The sequence below is a fragment of the Chiloscyllium plagiosum genome, unplaced genomic scaffold, assembly GCF_037043375.1.
Source record: "Chiloscyllium plagiosum isolate Xiang-an unplaced genomic scaffold, Cpla_swu_hap1 HiC_scaffold_3, whole genome shotgun sequence".
NCBI lineage: Eukaryota > Metazoa > Chordata > Chondrichthyes > Orectolobiformes > Hemiscylliidae > Chiloscyllium > Chiloscyllium plagiosum.
The window spans coordinates 135,232,046-135,250,965 of NW_028270141.1; the positions used below are offsets into that span (position 1 = coordinate 135,232,046).

At 41.8% G+C, this 18,920-nt stretch overlaps 1 protein-coding gene and 1 long non-coding RNA gene across 11 annotated transcripts in view; one reads left to right on the forward strand and one right to left on the reverse strand.

Annotated features, from left to right (window-relative positions):
* Positions 1-206: 206 nt before the first annotated feature.
* Positions 207-17,053, reverse strand: LOC148151353 (uncharacterized). The gene is made up of 3 exons (XR_015754555.1): positions 16,930-17,053; positions 5,698-6,852; positions 207-1,174 (listed from the first exon to the last, which is right to left on the reverse strand). It is a non-coding gene; the product is annotated as an uncharacterized LOC148151353 (long non-coding RNA).
* rmdn2 (regulator of microtubule dynamics 2) overlaps positions 17,016-18,920 on the forward strand; it is a 415,905-nt gene continuing 414,000 nt past the window's right edge. For 2 of the 10 annotated variants that reach the window (XR_015754541.1, XR_015754542.1), the window contains exon 1: positions 17,020-17,675. Coding sequence is in view for 5 of the 10 variants with exons in the window: in XM_043687200.2 (XP_043543135.2) it covers positions 17,209-17,675 (467 nt within the window). In the remaining 5 variants the exon portion in view is untranslated. Of the gene's footprint in view, positions 17,676-18,920 lie in introns of all 10 variants that reach the window. The other 8 variants (XR_015754546.1, XM_043687200.2, XR_015754548.1 and 5 more) reach the window with 6 other exon arrangements.

The window sequence follows — 18,920 nt, forward strand, 5'->3', positions numbered from 1 at the left end:
TCCATAACATGAGAGAAAGGGAGATATTGAGTGAGATGACAATGATCGCCCAGCTGATACTGTTGGTACAATTGGTTGAAACATGTTCTGAAAGAGTGAGGAAGCAACGCAAAGGGCATGTGGTGTTAGTGGTGGTTGGAAGACAGAAGATATCCAGCAAGTGAAAATGGCAGAGCATGAATACTAGTAGGAGTTGGGTGCAGTAATTTAATTTGATTTATCATTGTTGCCACATGTACCGAGGTACAGTGAAAAGTATGGTTTTGTGTGCTAACCACACAAATCATATCTTACATAAGTACATCAGGGTAATAGAACAGAATGATGAACATAGTGTTACAGCCATCGGGAATATGCAGAGAAAGTTCAAGTCTAATATATGGAAGGTCCATTCAGAAGTCTGATAACAGTGGAGAAGATGCTCTTTTCAAACCTGTTACTACATTCTTTTCAAACTTTTGTATCTTTTGCCCAATAGAAGAGGACGGTTGGGCTGGGAATGGTCTTTGATTATGTTGGCTGCTTTCTAGAGGCAATATGAAGAGTAGACAGAGATAATAGAAAGAAGGCTGGTTTTTACAAAGGACTGGGCTGCGTTTACAACTGTCTATAATTTGTTATGGTCTTGAGCAGAGCAGTTGCCATACCAAGTTGTGAAGCATCCATATAGGATGCTTTCTATGGTGCATCAATAAAAATTGGTAAGAATCATTGTGCACATGCTGAATCTCCTTAGCCATCTGAGGAGGTAGAGGTATTGGTGAGTTTTCTTGACTGTAATGTGGATGGACCAGGATAGATCGTTGGTGATATTTACTCCTCGGAGCTTGAAGCTGTCAACCACCTCCACTTCAGCACGATTGATATAGACAGGGCCATGTCCTCTACTCCACTTCCTGAAGTCAATGACCAGCTCCTTCATTTTACAGTCATTGATGGAGACAGTGCTGTCTTTATACCAATAACAGAGATAATGAGTGTGCTGGGGGAGAGAAGAATGTGGCATTTATGTTGACTGAGGCAAGAAAGTCACTGACCCTCATGGCATTGCTGGCCATTCTTCTGGATTGTGGATATGCACTGGCCTAAGTGTCAGTCTTGGACCAGGCTGCGAGGGTCTGGTGTTGCAGCCTTGTCTGCTGGTCGTCCAGGAGGAGGGCTTCTCTCCTTAAGACTGTAAGAAATAGGAGTTGGAATTAGGCCACTCAGTCTGCTCCACGATTCAATCATGGCTGATAAGTTTCTCAACCCCATTCTCCTACTTTCTCCCTTGATCCCCTTGACATTCAAGACCCTTTCCACCTCTGTCTTAAATAAATTCAATGACCTGGCCTCCACAGTTTTCTGTGGCACTGAATTCCAAAAGTTCACCACTCTCTGGCTGAAGAAGTTTCTCCTTACTTTTGTTCTAAATGGTTTTCCCTTTACACTAAGGCTGTGCCCTTGGATCCTAGTCTCTCCCACCAAAAGAAACATCTTCCCAACAGTCCAGGCCATTCAGTATTCTGTAAGTTTCAAGTAGATTCCCCCGTCATCCTTCTAAACTTCATCAAGTATAGACCCAGAGTCCTCAAATGTTCCTTATATGTTAAGCTCTTCATTCATGGGACTATTTTCGTGAACCTCCTTTGAACATGCTCCAGGGCAAGTACATCCTTACTGATATATGGGTGCCAAAACTGCGCACAATACTCCAATGTGGTCTGACCACAGCCTTATAAGTACAGAGCCTTATAACAGCTTTGGAAGTATATCCATGCTTTTATATTCAACTTCTCTCAAAATAAATGCCATTGTTGTATTTGCCTTCCTAACTGTTGACTCAACCTGCAAGTTTACCTTGAGAGAATCCTGGACTAGAACTCCCAAGACTCTTTGCACTTCAGACTTCTGAATTTTCTCCCCATTTAGAAAATAGTCCATGCCTTTATTGTTCCTACCAAGGTGCATGACCTCACTCTTTCCTACGTTGTTCTCCATCTGCCACTTCTTTGCTCACTCTCCTAACCAGTTCAAATCCTTCTGCAGTCTCCCCGCCTCCTCAATGCTACCTGTCCCTCTACCTATCATTGTATCGTCTGCAAACTTACAAACTTTGAACCACCTGCCTCGAACGTGACCTTTAGGTTCCTGTCAGAGCATTGCGGTACCATCTTACCATTTCCTGACATATTCTGGAAACATCCTTGGCTAATCAGGACAGCCGTAGAATGCCAATATTCATCCTGGTGCACAGTGGCATTTTAGAAGCTGTGCAGCTGTAGGCTGTGCTGATCTTTTGCTGGATATCTACTGAGTAGCAAGTTGTTCTAGCTACAGCATATGGTAAGATGGGGCCAGAAATGGGTCTGATGGATGCCATAGGGGTGGGGTAAGTAGTTAATTAGGTCAGTTTGGTGAGATATAGTGAGAAAGTTCACTAGGCCTTATGGAAGGAATCCCTATAACATACTTGATGAAACTCGCACTGAACCAAAAAAATGTGAGTGTCAGCCCTTAGTTTCCAATCTTCACTTTTAGTCAATTATCCTCTGCTATAATCCTCTGGTTCCCAACCAGTCAGTGAGACAGAAACAAAGACAACTTTCTTTGTGAATAGAGTTCATAACTACCCAATCTCCATATAAAGTCATTCAGTTCTTTTCTAAAAAAACTAATCAAATGACAATCATGAAACAACTACCATTGTTGCAAAAACCCATCTGATCCACTAATCTCCTTTTTGGGAAGGAAATCTTCATCCTTACCTGGTTTGGCCTTTATGTGAGTCCAGACCCACAACAATGTGGTTGACTGTGGACTGCCCCAAGAGCAATTAGGGATGGACAATAAATGTCTACACCCCATGAACAGAAAAAAAAACAGATTGCAACTCTTCTCAAGGCCAATCAGGGGTGGGCAATAAGCAACATCCAAATCCTGTGAATAAATAACATTCTACCAAAATATTTAAGTATGCGCAGAACCACTGGTTGATTTTTTTTCCCCCAGATGGAAAATTGGAGCAGATTATTTGCTTTTTTTTTCCTACCTCTCCTCTATCCAAGAAAAACTATTACAGTCTTATAAACATTCATTTTAGATACTTTCTAATCAACCTATTCAGAAATGCAGTACACATCTAGAGTAAGTGATACTTGAACCCAGATCTCCTAGCTTGGAAGTAGGGATACTAGCACTGTGCCACAATAGCCCAATGATTGCAAACAATCATTGTAAACTGTATAGTTCAAATTTGTCACAAGTCAACATAGAAACTTTGTGTATGGCTCAAGACCATATTGTTCTTAGTTTATTAATGTCACTTGATCTTTTCAAGTGTGTTATACTCATGATTATTATATTAAGCTAGAGGTAAAAGTGTCAAATTCCTCTAGGACCAAGGGTTTCTGTCTCGTTACAGAGAGATGACTGCTGGTGGTTTAACTTGAGCTCACTATGCCTCAGGCAAGGGGTGTGATTGAGAAGGAGAATCTTTTATGATAAAAGTAATACTTTTTAAGTTAAAAAAATGGACTTTAAAATGTGTGCCATAGATCACATGCGACCACAATTCTAGAAACTCCCAAAAGTTTTTAGGTTTGAGTGGTATTGAGATTTTTGGAGGGTTTTTCACAATGAGTTTTCTCACCACATCTCACCCATTTCACCTCATTATTTACCAACTCACCCCTATGACATCTCCATTGACCAATTTCTGGCCTATCATCATGAACATTCCAGGAACAACTTGCCACTCAGTGGTTATCAGCTGAAACACACAAACATCTTGTGCCATATTTTGAAGCTTGTTGAGCACTTGGACAAACACAACCATTCTGAAGCTGCGCTGCTTGATGAAGAATGGAGTCTGAATATATCAGAGAAGGGGAAAATGGCACTTGATTTGCCAGCAAGGACCTGGAGGTTCCCGGTGGATAGAACAGTCCAGAGGAGAGGTATTCTCTTGCTGGAGAACTAGCAGAGAAGGCTATGACACCAAACCCAGCCAGTGTGTACATTGAATGGGCCTGTGACCAACTTTCTTTCCTTTTAAAAATTCAATGATTGATCTTTGCACTTACCTCACGTTCTGTTTGAGATCATGGCCATTTTCTTCTCCATTGCGTGCTTTAAATTTGCTGCACAATGGAAGTTGACAATGAATGTTCCTCTTCCAGTGATTTCTAGTCCCAGCTTGAACATACCTGTGAGCTTCAAACATCCACTTCCTCACAACGTATTCCATTAACCCCTTAGTCCTCATACTTCCCCAAATCCCCAACCAATCTATCTATATGCAGCTGCATCTGCCTGTCATTTCCACCCGCCCCTACATAAGGGGTGACCATGCCAAGGTGTAATCATTCACAGCCTCCCCCCTTGAAGCCACCGTTGATGACAACTTCCCCCTCAACATTACATTCCAGTCAAGTTTCATTATATCCTCCCTTGCAAATCCTGCTCCACCCCACTCCCCTTTTACAATTATACTGCACCCTTCCCCAGAGCCTGAATACTGGAGACTTATCTGCCAAGGGCAACAATGTAGGTGTTAGATTGACGTCACTCAGAGCCATTCTAAAAGACGTGTGCTCTCTAGCCTAAGGTTTGCTTTGCAGTAAGGCATACCTGTTAGGTTTTGTGACTATGCTAATTGACATGGCATGGCAAGGCAAGGCAAGGATGTTGAGAACATACAGGTACGCGCTAAGTGAGTATGCATTAAGAAATCAAGTGAGCATCCCTGAGGTGTGGCCTGGTACAGTCTGTGAGCTACCTTCCCCTCAATCCCATCTTCCTCCCATTTATCTCTCAGCCTCCCGGCCCACAAGCCTCATTCCTGTTGAAGTGCTTATGCCCGAAACGTCGATTCTTCTGCTCCTTGGATGCTGCCTGACCTGCTGGGCTTTTCCAGCACCACACTGTCAACTCTGATCTCCAGCATCTTCAGTCCTCACTTTCTTCTCCTACTCCTCAACTACAGCTTTGCCTTCAACATCATAATCCCTTCCAGAATAATCTCTAAACTCTGACACATAGATCTTGGCTCCATCCTTTGCAACTGGATCCTCAGCTTCCTGACCCACAGATCACACTCAGTAAAGACAGACAACTGCACCTCCTCCACGCTAACCCTCAACACTAGAGCCTCCCAAGGATGCATTCTCAGCTCCCTACTGTACTCCCTGTACACCCACGACTTTGCAGCCAAATTCCAAATGAACATCTCGAACGCCGTCTGCAAGTTTGCTGATGTCACCACCATGGGAGGACAGATATCAAACAATGTTGAGTCAGAATACAGAAAGGAGATGGAGTGCTGGTGTTGTGGTGCAATGATGACAACCCCTCTCTCAATGCTGGCAAAACAAAAGAACTGATCATTGACTTCAGCAACTAAGGAGGAGGACACGCCCCCATCTACATCAACAGAACAGAGATTGAGAGGGTCGAGAGTGTCAAATTCCGAGCAGTGATGATAACTAACCTGTCCTGGACCTTGCACATACATGTGACGGTCAAGAAGGCATAATAAAGCCTCTTCTTCCTCTGGTGGGTTAGGAAATTAGGCATTTCCAGAAGGACTCTTACCAACCCCTACAGATGCACTACAGAAAGAATACTATCTAAGTGGATAATGGCCTCATTTAGCAACTGCTCTGCCCAGGACTAGAAGAAACTACAGAAGGTTGTGAGCACAGCCCAGAAGCCAACCTGACATCCATAGGCTCCATTTACACATCTCGTTGCTGCGGAAAGGCTGCCAACGTCATCAAAGATCCGTCCCATCCTGGTAATGCTGTCCTACAACCTCTTTTCTCAGGCAGAAGATGCAGAAGCTTGAACACATATAAAATAGGTTCATGAATGGCTTCTTCCCTGCCATTGTTAGACCGATGAATGGCCTCTCTAACTTCAAATAATATTGATCTTGCTTTGTGCACCTCCTGTGCAGTGTAACCTGTATGCCTCACTCTGTCTAAGCATGCTATGATCTGTATGTCCTTGTTTGCTACAAACTGCCTGTACTATTCAAAAGACAATGCTCTTCACTGTACTTAAGCAGACATGACAATAAATAAATCAAATCCAAATCAATGCTGGTTGCTGGTGCATCTTAAACGCAAGTCAACAAAAGTGCCAGGTTGGTCTTCATGGGTTGGCAGATGTCAATGTCTATGAGGAGTGTTGCGTTCACCTGGTGCCTGCTAATCATGCCCTGGACTACAGTTTTGTTCCAGATACTATGGAGGCTGTCCACAGCAAGCAGCGAGTTGAATCCATGAAAGAAAAGGTCTGGCTTCCTTTTCAAGTTTTTGCAATGTCTACCTTGCAATATCTACCTTGCCATTGAATTCTTGATGCTGGTTGATTTTAGCATCTCCACAGACATAATAGTCAGAATCTTACAAAGGTCTGAGCGACAGACTATGATGAAACATGTGGCAGTATCAGTTGAGAAGTCTGTTGATCATCAATGTCTGTTAATGTCGAGATAATCTCCTGAAGAAGGTCTTATGCCCGAAACGTCGATTCTCCTGTTCCCTGGATGCTGCCTGACCTGCTGCGCTTTTCCAGCAACACATTTTCAGCTCTGATCTCCAGCATCTGCAGTCCTCACTTTCTCCGCAATGTCTACCTTGTTTGGCAAGCTTGTTTTGCTGGTAATTTGGATCTTAATTAGGCTAGCTGTGGTGTGAAGTAAGTGTTTAACAAGTATTAATCTCCATCAATTGACATCTTGCTGCTGTCGAGTGAGAATCTCACCAGCCTCTTGTTAAAAAACATAATAGAAGCAGGAGATCCCACCCGGGTGTTTTCCTATCTTCCTGGTGGTGGAAATTGAATAAAGATTCGTGCACTTTGTGTCTAAAAAAAAAGAAAAAAAAATAGAAGCAGGAGATTATCTCGACATTAACAGACATTGATGATCAACAGACTTCTCAACTGATACTGCCACATGTTTCATCATAGTCTGTCGCTCAGACCCTTGTAAGATTCTGACTATTATGTCTGTGGAGATGCTAAAATCAACCAGCATCAAGAATTCAATGGAGTTTGACCAGAGGGCTGGAAACTCATTTGTTAATCTAAATGGTTCAACAATGGGCAATGTCACATGACCATAATATCTCTGCATTTTGAAGCTTTTCAATTATATATCTCTAAATCTTTGAACCAGTCTGCTTTTAAAACTAGAAAAGTGATCAGCAAAAGACTTTATTGAGTACAGGAGTTGGAATGTCATTTTAGAGCTGTACAAGACAATGATAAGGCCATATTTGGAGTACTGTATACAGTTTTGGTTGCCCTGCTATAGGAAGGATATATTAAACTGGCAAGCATGCAAAGCAGATTTACAAGAATATTACTGCAACTGGAAAGTTTGAGTTTGACATATATAGAATGAACTGCCAGAGAAAGTGATAGAGGCGGGTACAATTACAACATTTAAAAGACATTTGAACAAGTACACAGATAGAAATATGGACCAAACGCAAGAACCTGGGACTAGTTCGGTTTGGGAAACCTGGTTGGCATGGGTGAATTTGGCCAAACAGTCTGTTTCCATACTGAATGAGGCTGGGTAGGCAGGCATATCTTTTTTTTAACCTGGAAGGTAGGAGGCTGAGGTGGGTCCTTTTCAAGGTTTACAGATTAATGAGGGGCACAGATAAGGTGCATAGCCAAGGTTGCTTCTCAGGGTAGGAGAGTCCAAGAAGGATTGGGTTTAAGATGAGAGGAAAGATTTAAAAAGATCTGAAGGGCTTATAAGAAATAAGCTGCCAGAGGAAGTGGTAGAGGAAGTAGCAGAGATGGTACAATTAAAATATTTAAAAGTATTTGGACAGGTACGTGGATAGGAAAGGTTTAGAGAGGTAAAGGCTGAAACATAGGTAAATAGGAATAATTGATTTAGGGAACTCTGGTCAGCATGGATGAGTTGTGCTGAAGGGCCTGTTTTCTTGTTGTATACCTCAATGACTCTAAGCTAACACCTAGGCCTCTCTGAAAGTTTAAGTGTGCTCAATACCTATTTGTGGAAAGCTTCTTGTATTCACCTGGAAAGAAAATTGGTTTCTAGTCTATCTGCATAACTTTGTTGTGTCATCTCCAACTTTGAAGGATTTCCCAAACTCCTATGTTCAGCCTTTTGGATTCACTGCAACTTTAATTTCTGAGTGAAGAATCCTATTATCAGACTCTGACATTCACATTAATTGATAATTAGACTTTTATTTTCATTTTCCTTTATTCAGTTGTGGGACTTGGGCATTGCTGGCTGGCCAGCATTGATTACCTTTCCCTAGTTGTCCTGGAAAGGGCAAAACTCAAAGATTTAAATAAAACTCTTTCTTTTCCTGTATCTTTCTTGTGTGATTGTGTGTGTTTGAAGTTGTGAAGACCACTTTGGACTTGAGTGTGTGAATAAATAACTTTCAAGGTTTAATTCTAAGTTTGCTGCATGTCACTTTTAAATTAACTTTACCAAAACAATGGTAAACTACACTGTTTATGAGTAATGGGGTAAGAAAACAGGACTTTTATCTGTCTCTCTCTTCTGCCTGTAACATTATTATCTATGTAATATCTTTCAGCTTCCAAAATAGATAACATACTGAAATCCAAAGCAATTGATTTAGTGAACTCAGTACGCATTGACATCAGTAGATGTTTATATGGAATAAAAGTCAAGGCTGTGGTCTTATCAAGAAACAGATAATCTGGACATCTGCTTCCATACTAAATGTTTTCCTTGAAATTCAAGGTTTGTTTATCTCAGAAGTTAAGGTTAAATTCTTTCTCAACATCAAAAAATAATAGTAATGATTTTAGCTTAGCATTTAGCTGTCGCTGCAGTGTTTGATGGTCATGATATTCTGGTTGAGCCAGTCTGTAAATTTTGTGTTTTTGTATTTGCTGTCATGGTTTTCAAAGTTAAAAATCACACAACAGCACGTTATAGTCCAATAGGTTTATTTGGAAGTATAAGCTTTTGAAGCACTGCTCCTCCATCAGCTAATGGGGCAGGATCATAGGACACAGAAGTTACAGTAAAAGATCAAAGTGTCATACAATTGATGCAATGTATTGAACAAACCTAGATTGCTGTTAAGTCTTAGAATGGGGAGATGCAGTTTTGATTGATTAATATGTAAATGCCAGAACTTCTTTCAAGTCATAGTCCCAAGATAACTTAAGGTTTTTAAAAAAAGGTGATATCTCAGGTCAGACAATGCATTGAAGGTGTGTAGTTAGAATATGTCTGTATCCCAACCTTGAGTCAGACTGGTTCTATTTCCAAAGTAGCAGTTTATAAAATGTCACATTTACTGACTGCCAACAGATTGTGTGCTTTTTGAACAAAATAAAATGAATCTGCAAATGTAAACTCACCCAAAGACTTATATGTGTGTGTATGTGTGAGAGAGGGAGAGAGAATGTGTGTGTGTGTGTGTGTGTGTGAAAGAGGGAGCGAGTGTGTACGTGTGCATTTGAGCAGGTGTGTGTGAGTGTTTGGTGTGTGCACAGGTGTGATGGAATATATGACTGTGAGAGGGTGTGCGCGCGATTGTGAATTGTGGGTGTGAAGAAGTATGCATGAGAGAGGGTCTGTGTGAGTAGGTATGTGTGCTTGTGTGTGAATGTATGTGTAAGAGTGTATATTGTGGTCACACCTCTAGTGTGACATGAACCCAAGATCCCCGGTTAGGTCATCCTGTTAGCCTCTGCTCATCAACTCTGCGTTGATGCGTATCCTGAAGTCCGCCTTGGAGGATGCTCACTCGAAGATCTGAGGCCAAATGTCCTTGGCAGCTGAAGTGTTCCCCCTTGGGAGGGAACACTCCGATTGTTGTGTGATGTCTATTCATCCGTTGTCACAGCGTCTGTTGGGTTTCACCAGTATATGAGATATTCAAAGTTGGACGAGTCACATAAATACATTTCTATTTTTTTCAAAAAGCACACAATCTGTATGTAGGCTGTCAGTCAATGTGACATTTTATAAATTCCTATTTTGGAAATGGAACCAGTCTGACTCAAAGTTGGAATACAGACAGACTCTAACCTCACATCTTTAATGCATTGTCTGAGCTAAGACGTCATCCTTCTTCATACAGATAAAACCTTAACTTATCTCGGGTCTGTGACTTGAAAATGTTCTGGGATTTACATATTAATGAATTGAAAACTGCATACCCATTCTAACTGATTAAAGACTTAACAGCAATCTAGGTTTGTTCAATATACCATATCAGTTGTGTGACATTTTGATCTTTTACTATAAATTCTGTCTTACGATCCTGCTCCACTAGCTACCTGACAAAGAGCAGCGCTCTGAAAGCTTGTACTTTCAAATAAACCTGTTGGAGTATAATCTGACGTTGTGTGATTTTTAAAACTTTTCCACTCCAGTCCAACACTAGCACTTCCACATCATTATTTTCAAAGAGAGCTGACAAGAACCTGATAAATTCAGTGGATTTTGTCATGGTAATAATGGTGAAATTTTCAACATTCTCTCTTGTTAACCCTCTGAAACTGACATGTGCAATAGAACACTGAAATTTGGAAGTTGCTGTGAGTGATTTCACACCTCTTCACATGCTGTTGTGTTGTTTAAGTATCCAGCCTGCAATCATTAAACTGACAAGAATGTGCCCTTTTACATTTGCCCATTTACTATCACCTGATGAAGGAGCGTCGCTCCGAAAGTTAGTGTGCTTACCTGCTTCCAATTAAACCTGTTGGACTATAACCTGGTGTTGTGTGAGTTTTAACCCTTTTACATTGTTCATTTTGCAGTATAAACCCATTAGATATAGGCCAATTCTTGCCCATCCCTAATTGTTCTGAGGGCAGTTAAGAGTCAACTACGTTGCTGTAGGCCCAGAGTCTCATGTAGGCAATTCAGTTAAGGACAGCTGATCTCTCTCCCAAAGTAAAATAGTGAACCAGAAGCTTTTTTAATACCAATCAAAAGTGCCTATACTGGCACCATTAGGCCAACTTGTTAGTTCAGATTTTTAATGAATTTTGCTTTCACCATCAGTAATGGTGATATTTGAACCCTTGTCTTGATTTAGTCCAGTGTCATTACCATTACAAAATCACCTCCTGATATTTTGCTGAATGAATGTAGCTTGGTTTTGAATGGTGTGCCTGTACTAAGTTCATAATTATTGCTCAATAGCTTACTGGCCCTCAGAAACTAATTTAATCTTTCTGGTTTTATAAATTAATCTTTTAATGATAAAAAATCCAAATACTTTAAAAAGTTTATGATATCCTTAATTTCATCCATATGTCAGAATCACTTATATTGTTCTCTAAAATTTAAGTAATGCCTAATGAACGCTTGTTACTTCCTGGCTTGATATACCTGAAACTACTTAAATATGATTGGCTAATTATCCTGATTAATGACATTAATATTTGCTGGAACTCTGGAGATTCAATTGTATCAAACTCAAAGACTCAAACTGTGTTTTGAAAGAGGAAATCCATATCATAGAGATGGCTATTTCCTTGTGGTGCACTCTTCCAGATCAGAACTAAGCACCATAGCTTCACGGTTGACTGAAAAATCTGAGTATACACCCTGAGATGTGTGAAGGGCGTATCAATTTATTTTTTGTATCTTTGACTGTGGAATAAAATGGAAAAAATAAAGAATTGCTGCACTTTTGAAAACAAGTTAATGAAACTACCTGGTTCACTATGCCTTTTAGGGAGGGTACTGCCATCGTTACCTGGCTTGGCTTATGTGCGACTCCAGATCCTCAGCAATGTAGTTGACTCTTACCTGCAGTCTGGGCAATTGGGAATGACAATAAATGATGGCCTAGTCAGTGAAACCATCATGCTATGAATTATTTTTTTTTTAAATTGTGTTTAATGTTTATAACTGCTACTTTGTTCAAGCTCTAAGGGAAGATGTTCGTAGACAGAACAACACAGGGATGTATGTAGACTGAGATTTGACTGGTAACAAGCAGCTGGTGAGTTTGTGACCTGTTGTGGTGACAACTCTGATTCTTTTCCGGGTAGCTGAACAGCTTGTGGGTATCAACAATACAGTGAGAAGCCTTTGACTTCTGGAAGGATTAGTAGTCTCTTTCTCCCTCTCTCTCTTTGCAATAAAAAGACAGAAGCCGGAAGAAAGTCAATTATTTTCCACCCCTTCCCCCACTTACTGTGCACTGCTGTTTTTAACCTGTGACTAAGAGGCTTTGTAGTTAGTGTACCAATTGCTTTGCGTCTCCTGTGAAGCAGTGAAAGAATCTGGGAGATTGAAAAACAAAGTCCTGGCAAGTCAAAAGTAACATTTCATCAAGCCCTTGGACTCCTGCTATTGAACTGTGTTTTCCAATGTTTCTTCTCTCCACGCATAAAACAATTTTTTTGTTAGTCTATGTCTGTCTGACTATATGTGAAGGGGTGTTAAAAGATGGTCAGAGCTTTAATAAGTAGAAACTCAAAGGTCACAGTGTACTCATGAGTAGAATTTGCTTACTTGCTATAAACACTTGTTAAGTACAGGAACTTGGGTAGCGTTTTCTGCTAACTTGATTCCAAAAGTAAATCAGGAGTTTTGTAAGTTTTTGATTAAATCATTAATTTCTGTGGTCACCCCAGGAGTAGTGGGACTTGAGAACTGGTGCATTTTCCCAAAATGGTCAGAACAGATGGAGTCAGTCTTTTCCAGATTTTTCCCCATTCCCATGTTTTTACAGTCTGGATTGATACATAATCTGTTTCAACTGAAAAAGCATAAAGCTAAACCTAAATAATCCTATAATTCGAATCGGGATTTTAGAGCACCAAGTAAAAAGATACCTTTACATTTTGACTCAAATCTTCTGGAAATCATGATTTGGAGATGCTGGTGTTGGCCTAGGGTGTACAAAGTTAAAAATCACACAACACCAGGTTATAGTCCAACAGGTTTAATTGGAAGCACACTAGCTTTCGGAGGGCCCTTCCTTCATCAGGTGGTTGTGGAGGACACAATTGTAAGACACAGAATTTATAGCAAACATTTACAGTGTAATGTAACCGAAATTATACCTTGAAAATTACCTTGATTGTTTGTTGAGTCTTTCATCTGTTCGAATACCATGATAGTTTCACTTCTTTCATGTGTAAATCACAAATTTTTTTTAAAAAAAGTTGCATTCTCAGGTTAACTGTAACAATTGGTGTTAGCTTGACAATATGTTGAAGGTGTTAGCCCCTGTGTTCTCGGTCTGTGCCATAATGTTTATACTGATTCTAATCTAAAAAGTGAGATAACAGAGTCTTACATGAATTCATGCAGTTTTTGAGCAAAGTACAATGTAACTCTGCAAGTACAAATTCACCCCATAAACATTTATGTATATGTGTGCATGTGGGTCTTTGTGTGTGTATATGTGTATGTGTGTGTATCTGTCTGTCAGGGTTGGGGGTTGTGAGTGTGTGAGAGAGTGCATATATGTGAATGTAGAGTGTCCCAAGTCTGCGAGGGGGTGCATGTGGGAGTGTGAGCATGTGTGTGTCTGTAGGAGAGTGCGTGTGTCTGTGATGGAGGGTTGTGAGTGTCTGTGAGAGAGAGAGAGAGTGTATATGTATGTGCGTGTGTGTAGAGTGGTCTAAGTCTCTGAGAGGATGTATGTGTGAGTATGGAGTGTGTGTGTGTGTGTCTGTGTGCGTATCTCTGTGTGTGTGTGTGTGTGTGTGTGTAGGAGTGTCTGTATGTGTGTATTAGTGCAACAGTGGTCACCTGTAGTGTGACATGAATCCAAGGTCCTGTTTGAGGCCCTCCCTATGGGTACGGAACTTAGCTATCAGCCTCTGCTCAGCCACTTTTCGCTGCTGCCTGTCCCGAGGTCCACCTTGGAGGATGGTCACCCGAAGGTCCGAGGTCGAATGTCCGGGACCGCTGAAGTGTTCCCCAACTGGGAGGGAACACTCCTGTCTGTTGATTGTTGTGCGGTGCCCATTCATCCATTGCCGTAGCCTTTGCTCGGTTTCCCCAATGTACCACGCCTCAGGGCATCCTTGCCTGCAACGTATAAGATAGACAACGTTGGCTGAGTCACATGTGTGCTTGCCACATACATAGTGGGAGGTGTCCCCACGTGTAATGGTGGCATCCATGTCCACACTCTGAGACATCTTGCAGCAGCTACCATGACAGGGTTGTATGGAGTTGTCCTGAAAGCCGGGCAGCTTGCTACGAACAATGATCTGTTTGAGGTTTGGCGGTTGTTTAAAGGCAAGCAGTGGGGTTGTGGGGAAGGTCTTGGCGTGGTGTTCATCCTCATTGATAATGTATTGCAGGTCACGAAGAACATGGCGTAGTTTTTCAGCTCCTGGGAAGTACTGAACAACAAAGGGTACCCTGTCGGTTGCAGCACGTGTCTGTCTCCTGAGGAGGTCATTACGGTTCCTTGCTGTGGTTGATGAGTTGAGCATTGTACCCCGTTCTTATGAGGGCATCCCTGAGTACTTCCAGATACCCGTCACGGTTCCTCCTCATCTGAACAGATCCGGTGTATGCGTAAGGCTTGTCCATAGTGGATGGTTGTTTTAATATGTTTTGGGTGGAAGCTGGAGAAGTGTAACATTGTGAGGTTGTCTGTGGGTTTGCGGTAGAGTGTGGTGCTGAGGTGTCCATCCTTGATGGAGATGCATGTGTTCAAGAATGAGACAGATAGTCGAGAGAAGTCCATGGTGAATTTGATGGTGGGATGAAATTTGTTGATATCACTGCATAGTTTTATCAGTGACTCCTTGCCATGGGTCGAGAGGAAGAAAATGTCGTCAATGTACCTGGTGTATAATGTTGGTTGGAGGTTCTGCGTCGAGAAGAAGTCTTGTTCGAACCTGTGCATGAAGATGTTGGCATATTGGGGTGCAAATGTGGTCTCCATAGCTGTTCCATGTGTCTGGATGAAGAACTAGTTGTCAAAGGTGAAGACGTTGTGATCGAGGATAAAGCGGATGAGTTGTAGGACGGTGTTCGGAGATTGGCAGTTGTTGGTGTTGAGTACTGAGGCTGTTGCCGCAATGCCGTCATTGTGGGGGATGCTACTGTAGAGTGCTGAAACGTCCATTGTACGTAGTCACGGACCAGTCAAACTGGGAACATTCCTCATTCATGCCACACTACAGGTGACCACCATTGCACTATACACACACACACCTATACACGGACACGCACGTAGACACACAGACACACCCATACAGACACACACACACTCCCACACTCACATGCGTCCTCTCAGAGACTTAGACCACTCTACACTCACGCACACACATGTACACTCTCTGTCACAGGCACTCACAACCCCCCAGCCCAGATACACACAGACACACACACACTCCTACGGACACACACACACCCACATGCACCCCCTCGCAGACTTGGGACATTCTACACTCACATATACACTCTCTACCCCCCAACCCAGACAGACAGACACACACACATACCTACACAAAGACCCACATGCACACATATACATATACGTTTGTGGGGTGAATTTGTACTTGCAAAGTTACATTGTACTTTGCTCAAAAACTGCATGAATTCATGTAAGACTCTGATCTCACTTTTTAGATTAGAATCAATCAGTCTAAACATTATGGCACAGACAGAGAACACAGGGGGCTAACACCTTCAACATATTGAAAATGTGTTGCTGGAAAAGCGCAGCAGGTCAGGCAGCATCCAAGGAGCAGGAGAATCGACGTTTTGGGCATGAGCCCTTCTTCAGGAAACCCTCCTGAAGAAGGGCTCATGCCCGAAACGTCAATTCTCCTGCTCCTTTGATGCTGCCTGACCTGCTGCGCTTTTCCAGCAACACATTTTCAGCACTGATCTCCAGCATCTGCAGTCCTCACTTTCACCTTATTGTCTAGCTAACACCAATTGTTACAGTTAACCTGAGAATGCAACTTTAAAAAAATTTTGTGATTTACACATGAAAGAAGTGAAACTATCATGGTATTCGAACAGATGAAAGACTCAACAAACAATCAAGGTAATTTTCATGGTATAATTTCAGTTACATCACACTGTAAACTTTTGCTATAAATTCTGTGTCTTACAATTGTGTTCTCCACAACCACCTGATGAAGGAGCGGTGCTCCGAAAGCTAGTGTGCTTCCAATTAAACCTGCTGGACTATAACATGGTATTGTGTGATTTTTTAACTTTTGGAAATCCTAACTGATTCCTGAAGGTTCCTGAAATTACATAGCTACTTCTATATCTTCACCAAGATAAACAACATAATTGTCCTCATGGATTATTAAGATAAATATTAATCACCAAAGCCCAGTGGAAAATCAGGCAATAGACAATGAATATGGTTACTTTTGTTTTCTTGCAAATGACAAGAACAACCAATAAGCCACTTTGGCCATTTTCAAGTAACCCAAATAGCTTCAGTCACAATATCATTCCCAACGATACCATTTTAATCCAAACCTTGAGTAGGAATGATTTTCCTGCATAGAGTCATGGACCAGAGAAGCCTAGAGTACTTATTTTAAGGTTGGTCCTATGGTGATTCTTACAAGGTTTCGTGTTGGCTCTGATGTTTACACGGAAGTGGGTTCTGGGACTTAAACGTACTACTGTGGGTTTTTGGTCACTATCCCAATACCTCACGTAACTACATTTCCAACTTTATTTGTTAACATGCTTATGAAGGGCTGAATGAATGCAAATTCACATTCAGTAAACATCAAAGCGCAGCCGCCCCTTCAAATACATGAACTGTAGAAGTGAACCGTCAGCATTAATTGTGAATGGAGCAAAAATGTCATCCGCTATAATGTTGCGCAACAGGTTGTAAACACGTAAATATTTTCAGAAACAATGAATTGAAATAATCGTTTTACGGTGGCAGATCAACAATTCTGATATAAATTTTTAAAAATAAAAACTACCTGAAAGTGAGTGCTCAATGGACTTTCGCTTTCCTGCTGTCATTCACAGTGTGAAAGTAGGCTGTTGCAGCCGTGAGTAGAGAATTCCGAGTGGGCGGTTATTAATCGCGTATGACAGCAGATGAAGGGAGAGGTTGTTTTTTTAGTGAAGCTAATAACAGCGAGTTGTTATAGGAAAGGTGAAGGTGAAGGCACAGCAGGCGGTGATTGGGTTTCAAATTGTAGTTGCTGCTCGCGCTCACTTCTAACCGACTGGGGTAACGGCTGGCGCTCGCGGACATGACGCAGTCAACCGATGGCAAGGCTCTGGTATTGGGCTTGTTGGCAGGGGTGGGTATCGGGGCGGCCGGCCTCACGCTGGCGGTCGCCTGGTACCGAAGGACCAAAGAGAACGAAAGCAGCATCTCCGCTGCGAGGAGTCGGGTTGAGTTTCGCAACCGTTTAAAAGCCTCCGGGCCCAGGATCCCCTCGCCGCGTCAGGCCGACATCTTGGAGACGCTCAGTGAGCTGATCCGTAGCCTGGAGGAGGTGAAGGACGAGGTACAAAGCCTAAAGGAGGCCGTGCCTCGCCTGGAGGAACGAGTGCGGAAAGAACTTAGTGAGCTCGGGCCGGAGCGGAGTCCGAGAAAGGCGGCCAGGAAGAGAAAGAGAAGCGAGCGAGTCTTGGAGGATGGAGATGGAGATGTAGATGTTTCCGCTGTTGGTTTTGGTTCTGTCAGCTCCGAGGAGGTGGAGAGTGAAGGCGGGTGAGGAATTCACTTTTGTTTTATATGCCCAACAACGAAGTCCCGATGTTTGTTTAGACATGTCATTTCAAAGAGTGATTGTCACAAGACCTTTTTTTTTAGCATATTGATACTTCAGAATTTCCAAGATGCTAGGATTATCCCCATTGATTTGAAAGGTAACAAAAACTATTAAAAGGAGTGGAAACATTACGTGATAACCCAATTAGCCTGATATCAATGTTCGAGAACATGCAAGTTTCTATTACTCGGGATGTATTAATGGCACGTAAACGTCAAAACGTATTTATGGAAGGGAAACTGCAATTTGGCAGATCTTTTGTAAGTCTTGCACAAATAGGGGGAAAATTGTACTTCTGGATTTTCAGGAATGATTGAATAAGTCATGGTAAAATGTTAGGATTCAGGATTGGGGATGATTTGGATTATTTTGTTAATTCTTAGACTGTGTGTTTAATTGGCAATGCCCATCCCTATTGCAACCAAGAAGGCAATAAGTGAGCTGCCTCCTTGAACTGTTGCAGCCCATGGGGTATAAATATACCCAGAATTATGTTTAGTGTATTCCAGGAATTTGACCCAACAAAGGAGGAGCAGCAATGAAGTTCAAAGATAGGACAGTGTGATTTGAGGACAACTTGAACATGGGTCATATTTGCATGCTCTTGCTGCCCTTATTCTTCGAGGCTGCAAAAGTTTGTGATTTCAGATGAACCTGTTAGACTATAACCTGGTGTCATGTGATCTCTGACCTTATTCTTCTAGGTAGTTGATGTTGCAAGTTTAGAAAGTGCTGTCAAAGGGACCTTTTAATGAGTTGCTTCAAAGCATCTTGTAAGAGGTACACACTGTCGTCGCTGTGTTGGTTGGTGGTGACGAGAGTGGAATTTGTAAGTGGTGGAATGGGTTATGTTTCCCTGGACAAGAAACAGTTTGTTGAATCAAAACCAGAAATTACTGGAACAATTCAACAGGTCTAGCAGCATCTGTGGCGAGAAATCAGAGTTAATGTTTTGGCTCCAGTGGCTCTTCAACAGATGCTACCAGATCTGCTGCAGGGTTCTGATTTGTAATCAGTAATTTGCTGATTTTTAGGTGGTTCGAATCACCTCAAGATCCCTGGTTCTGACATGACTTATTTAGGAATGTGAAATGAAGAAGGGTGTTTCAGGGCAAAAGAATCTTTGCGTTTATTAAATACAAAAGGTAAGTTGAATACAAGGAAAAAAGGCAAATGAAATTCAC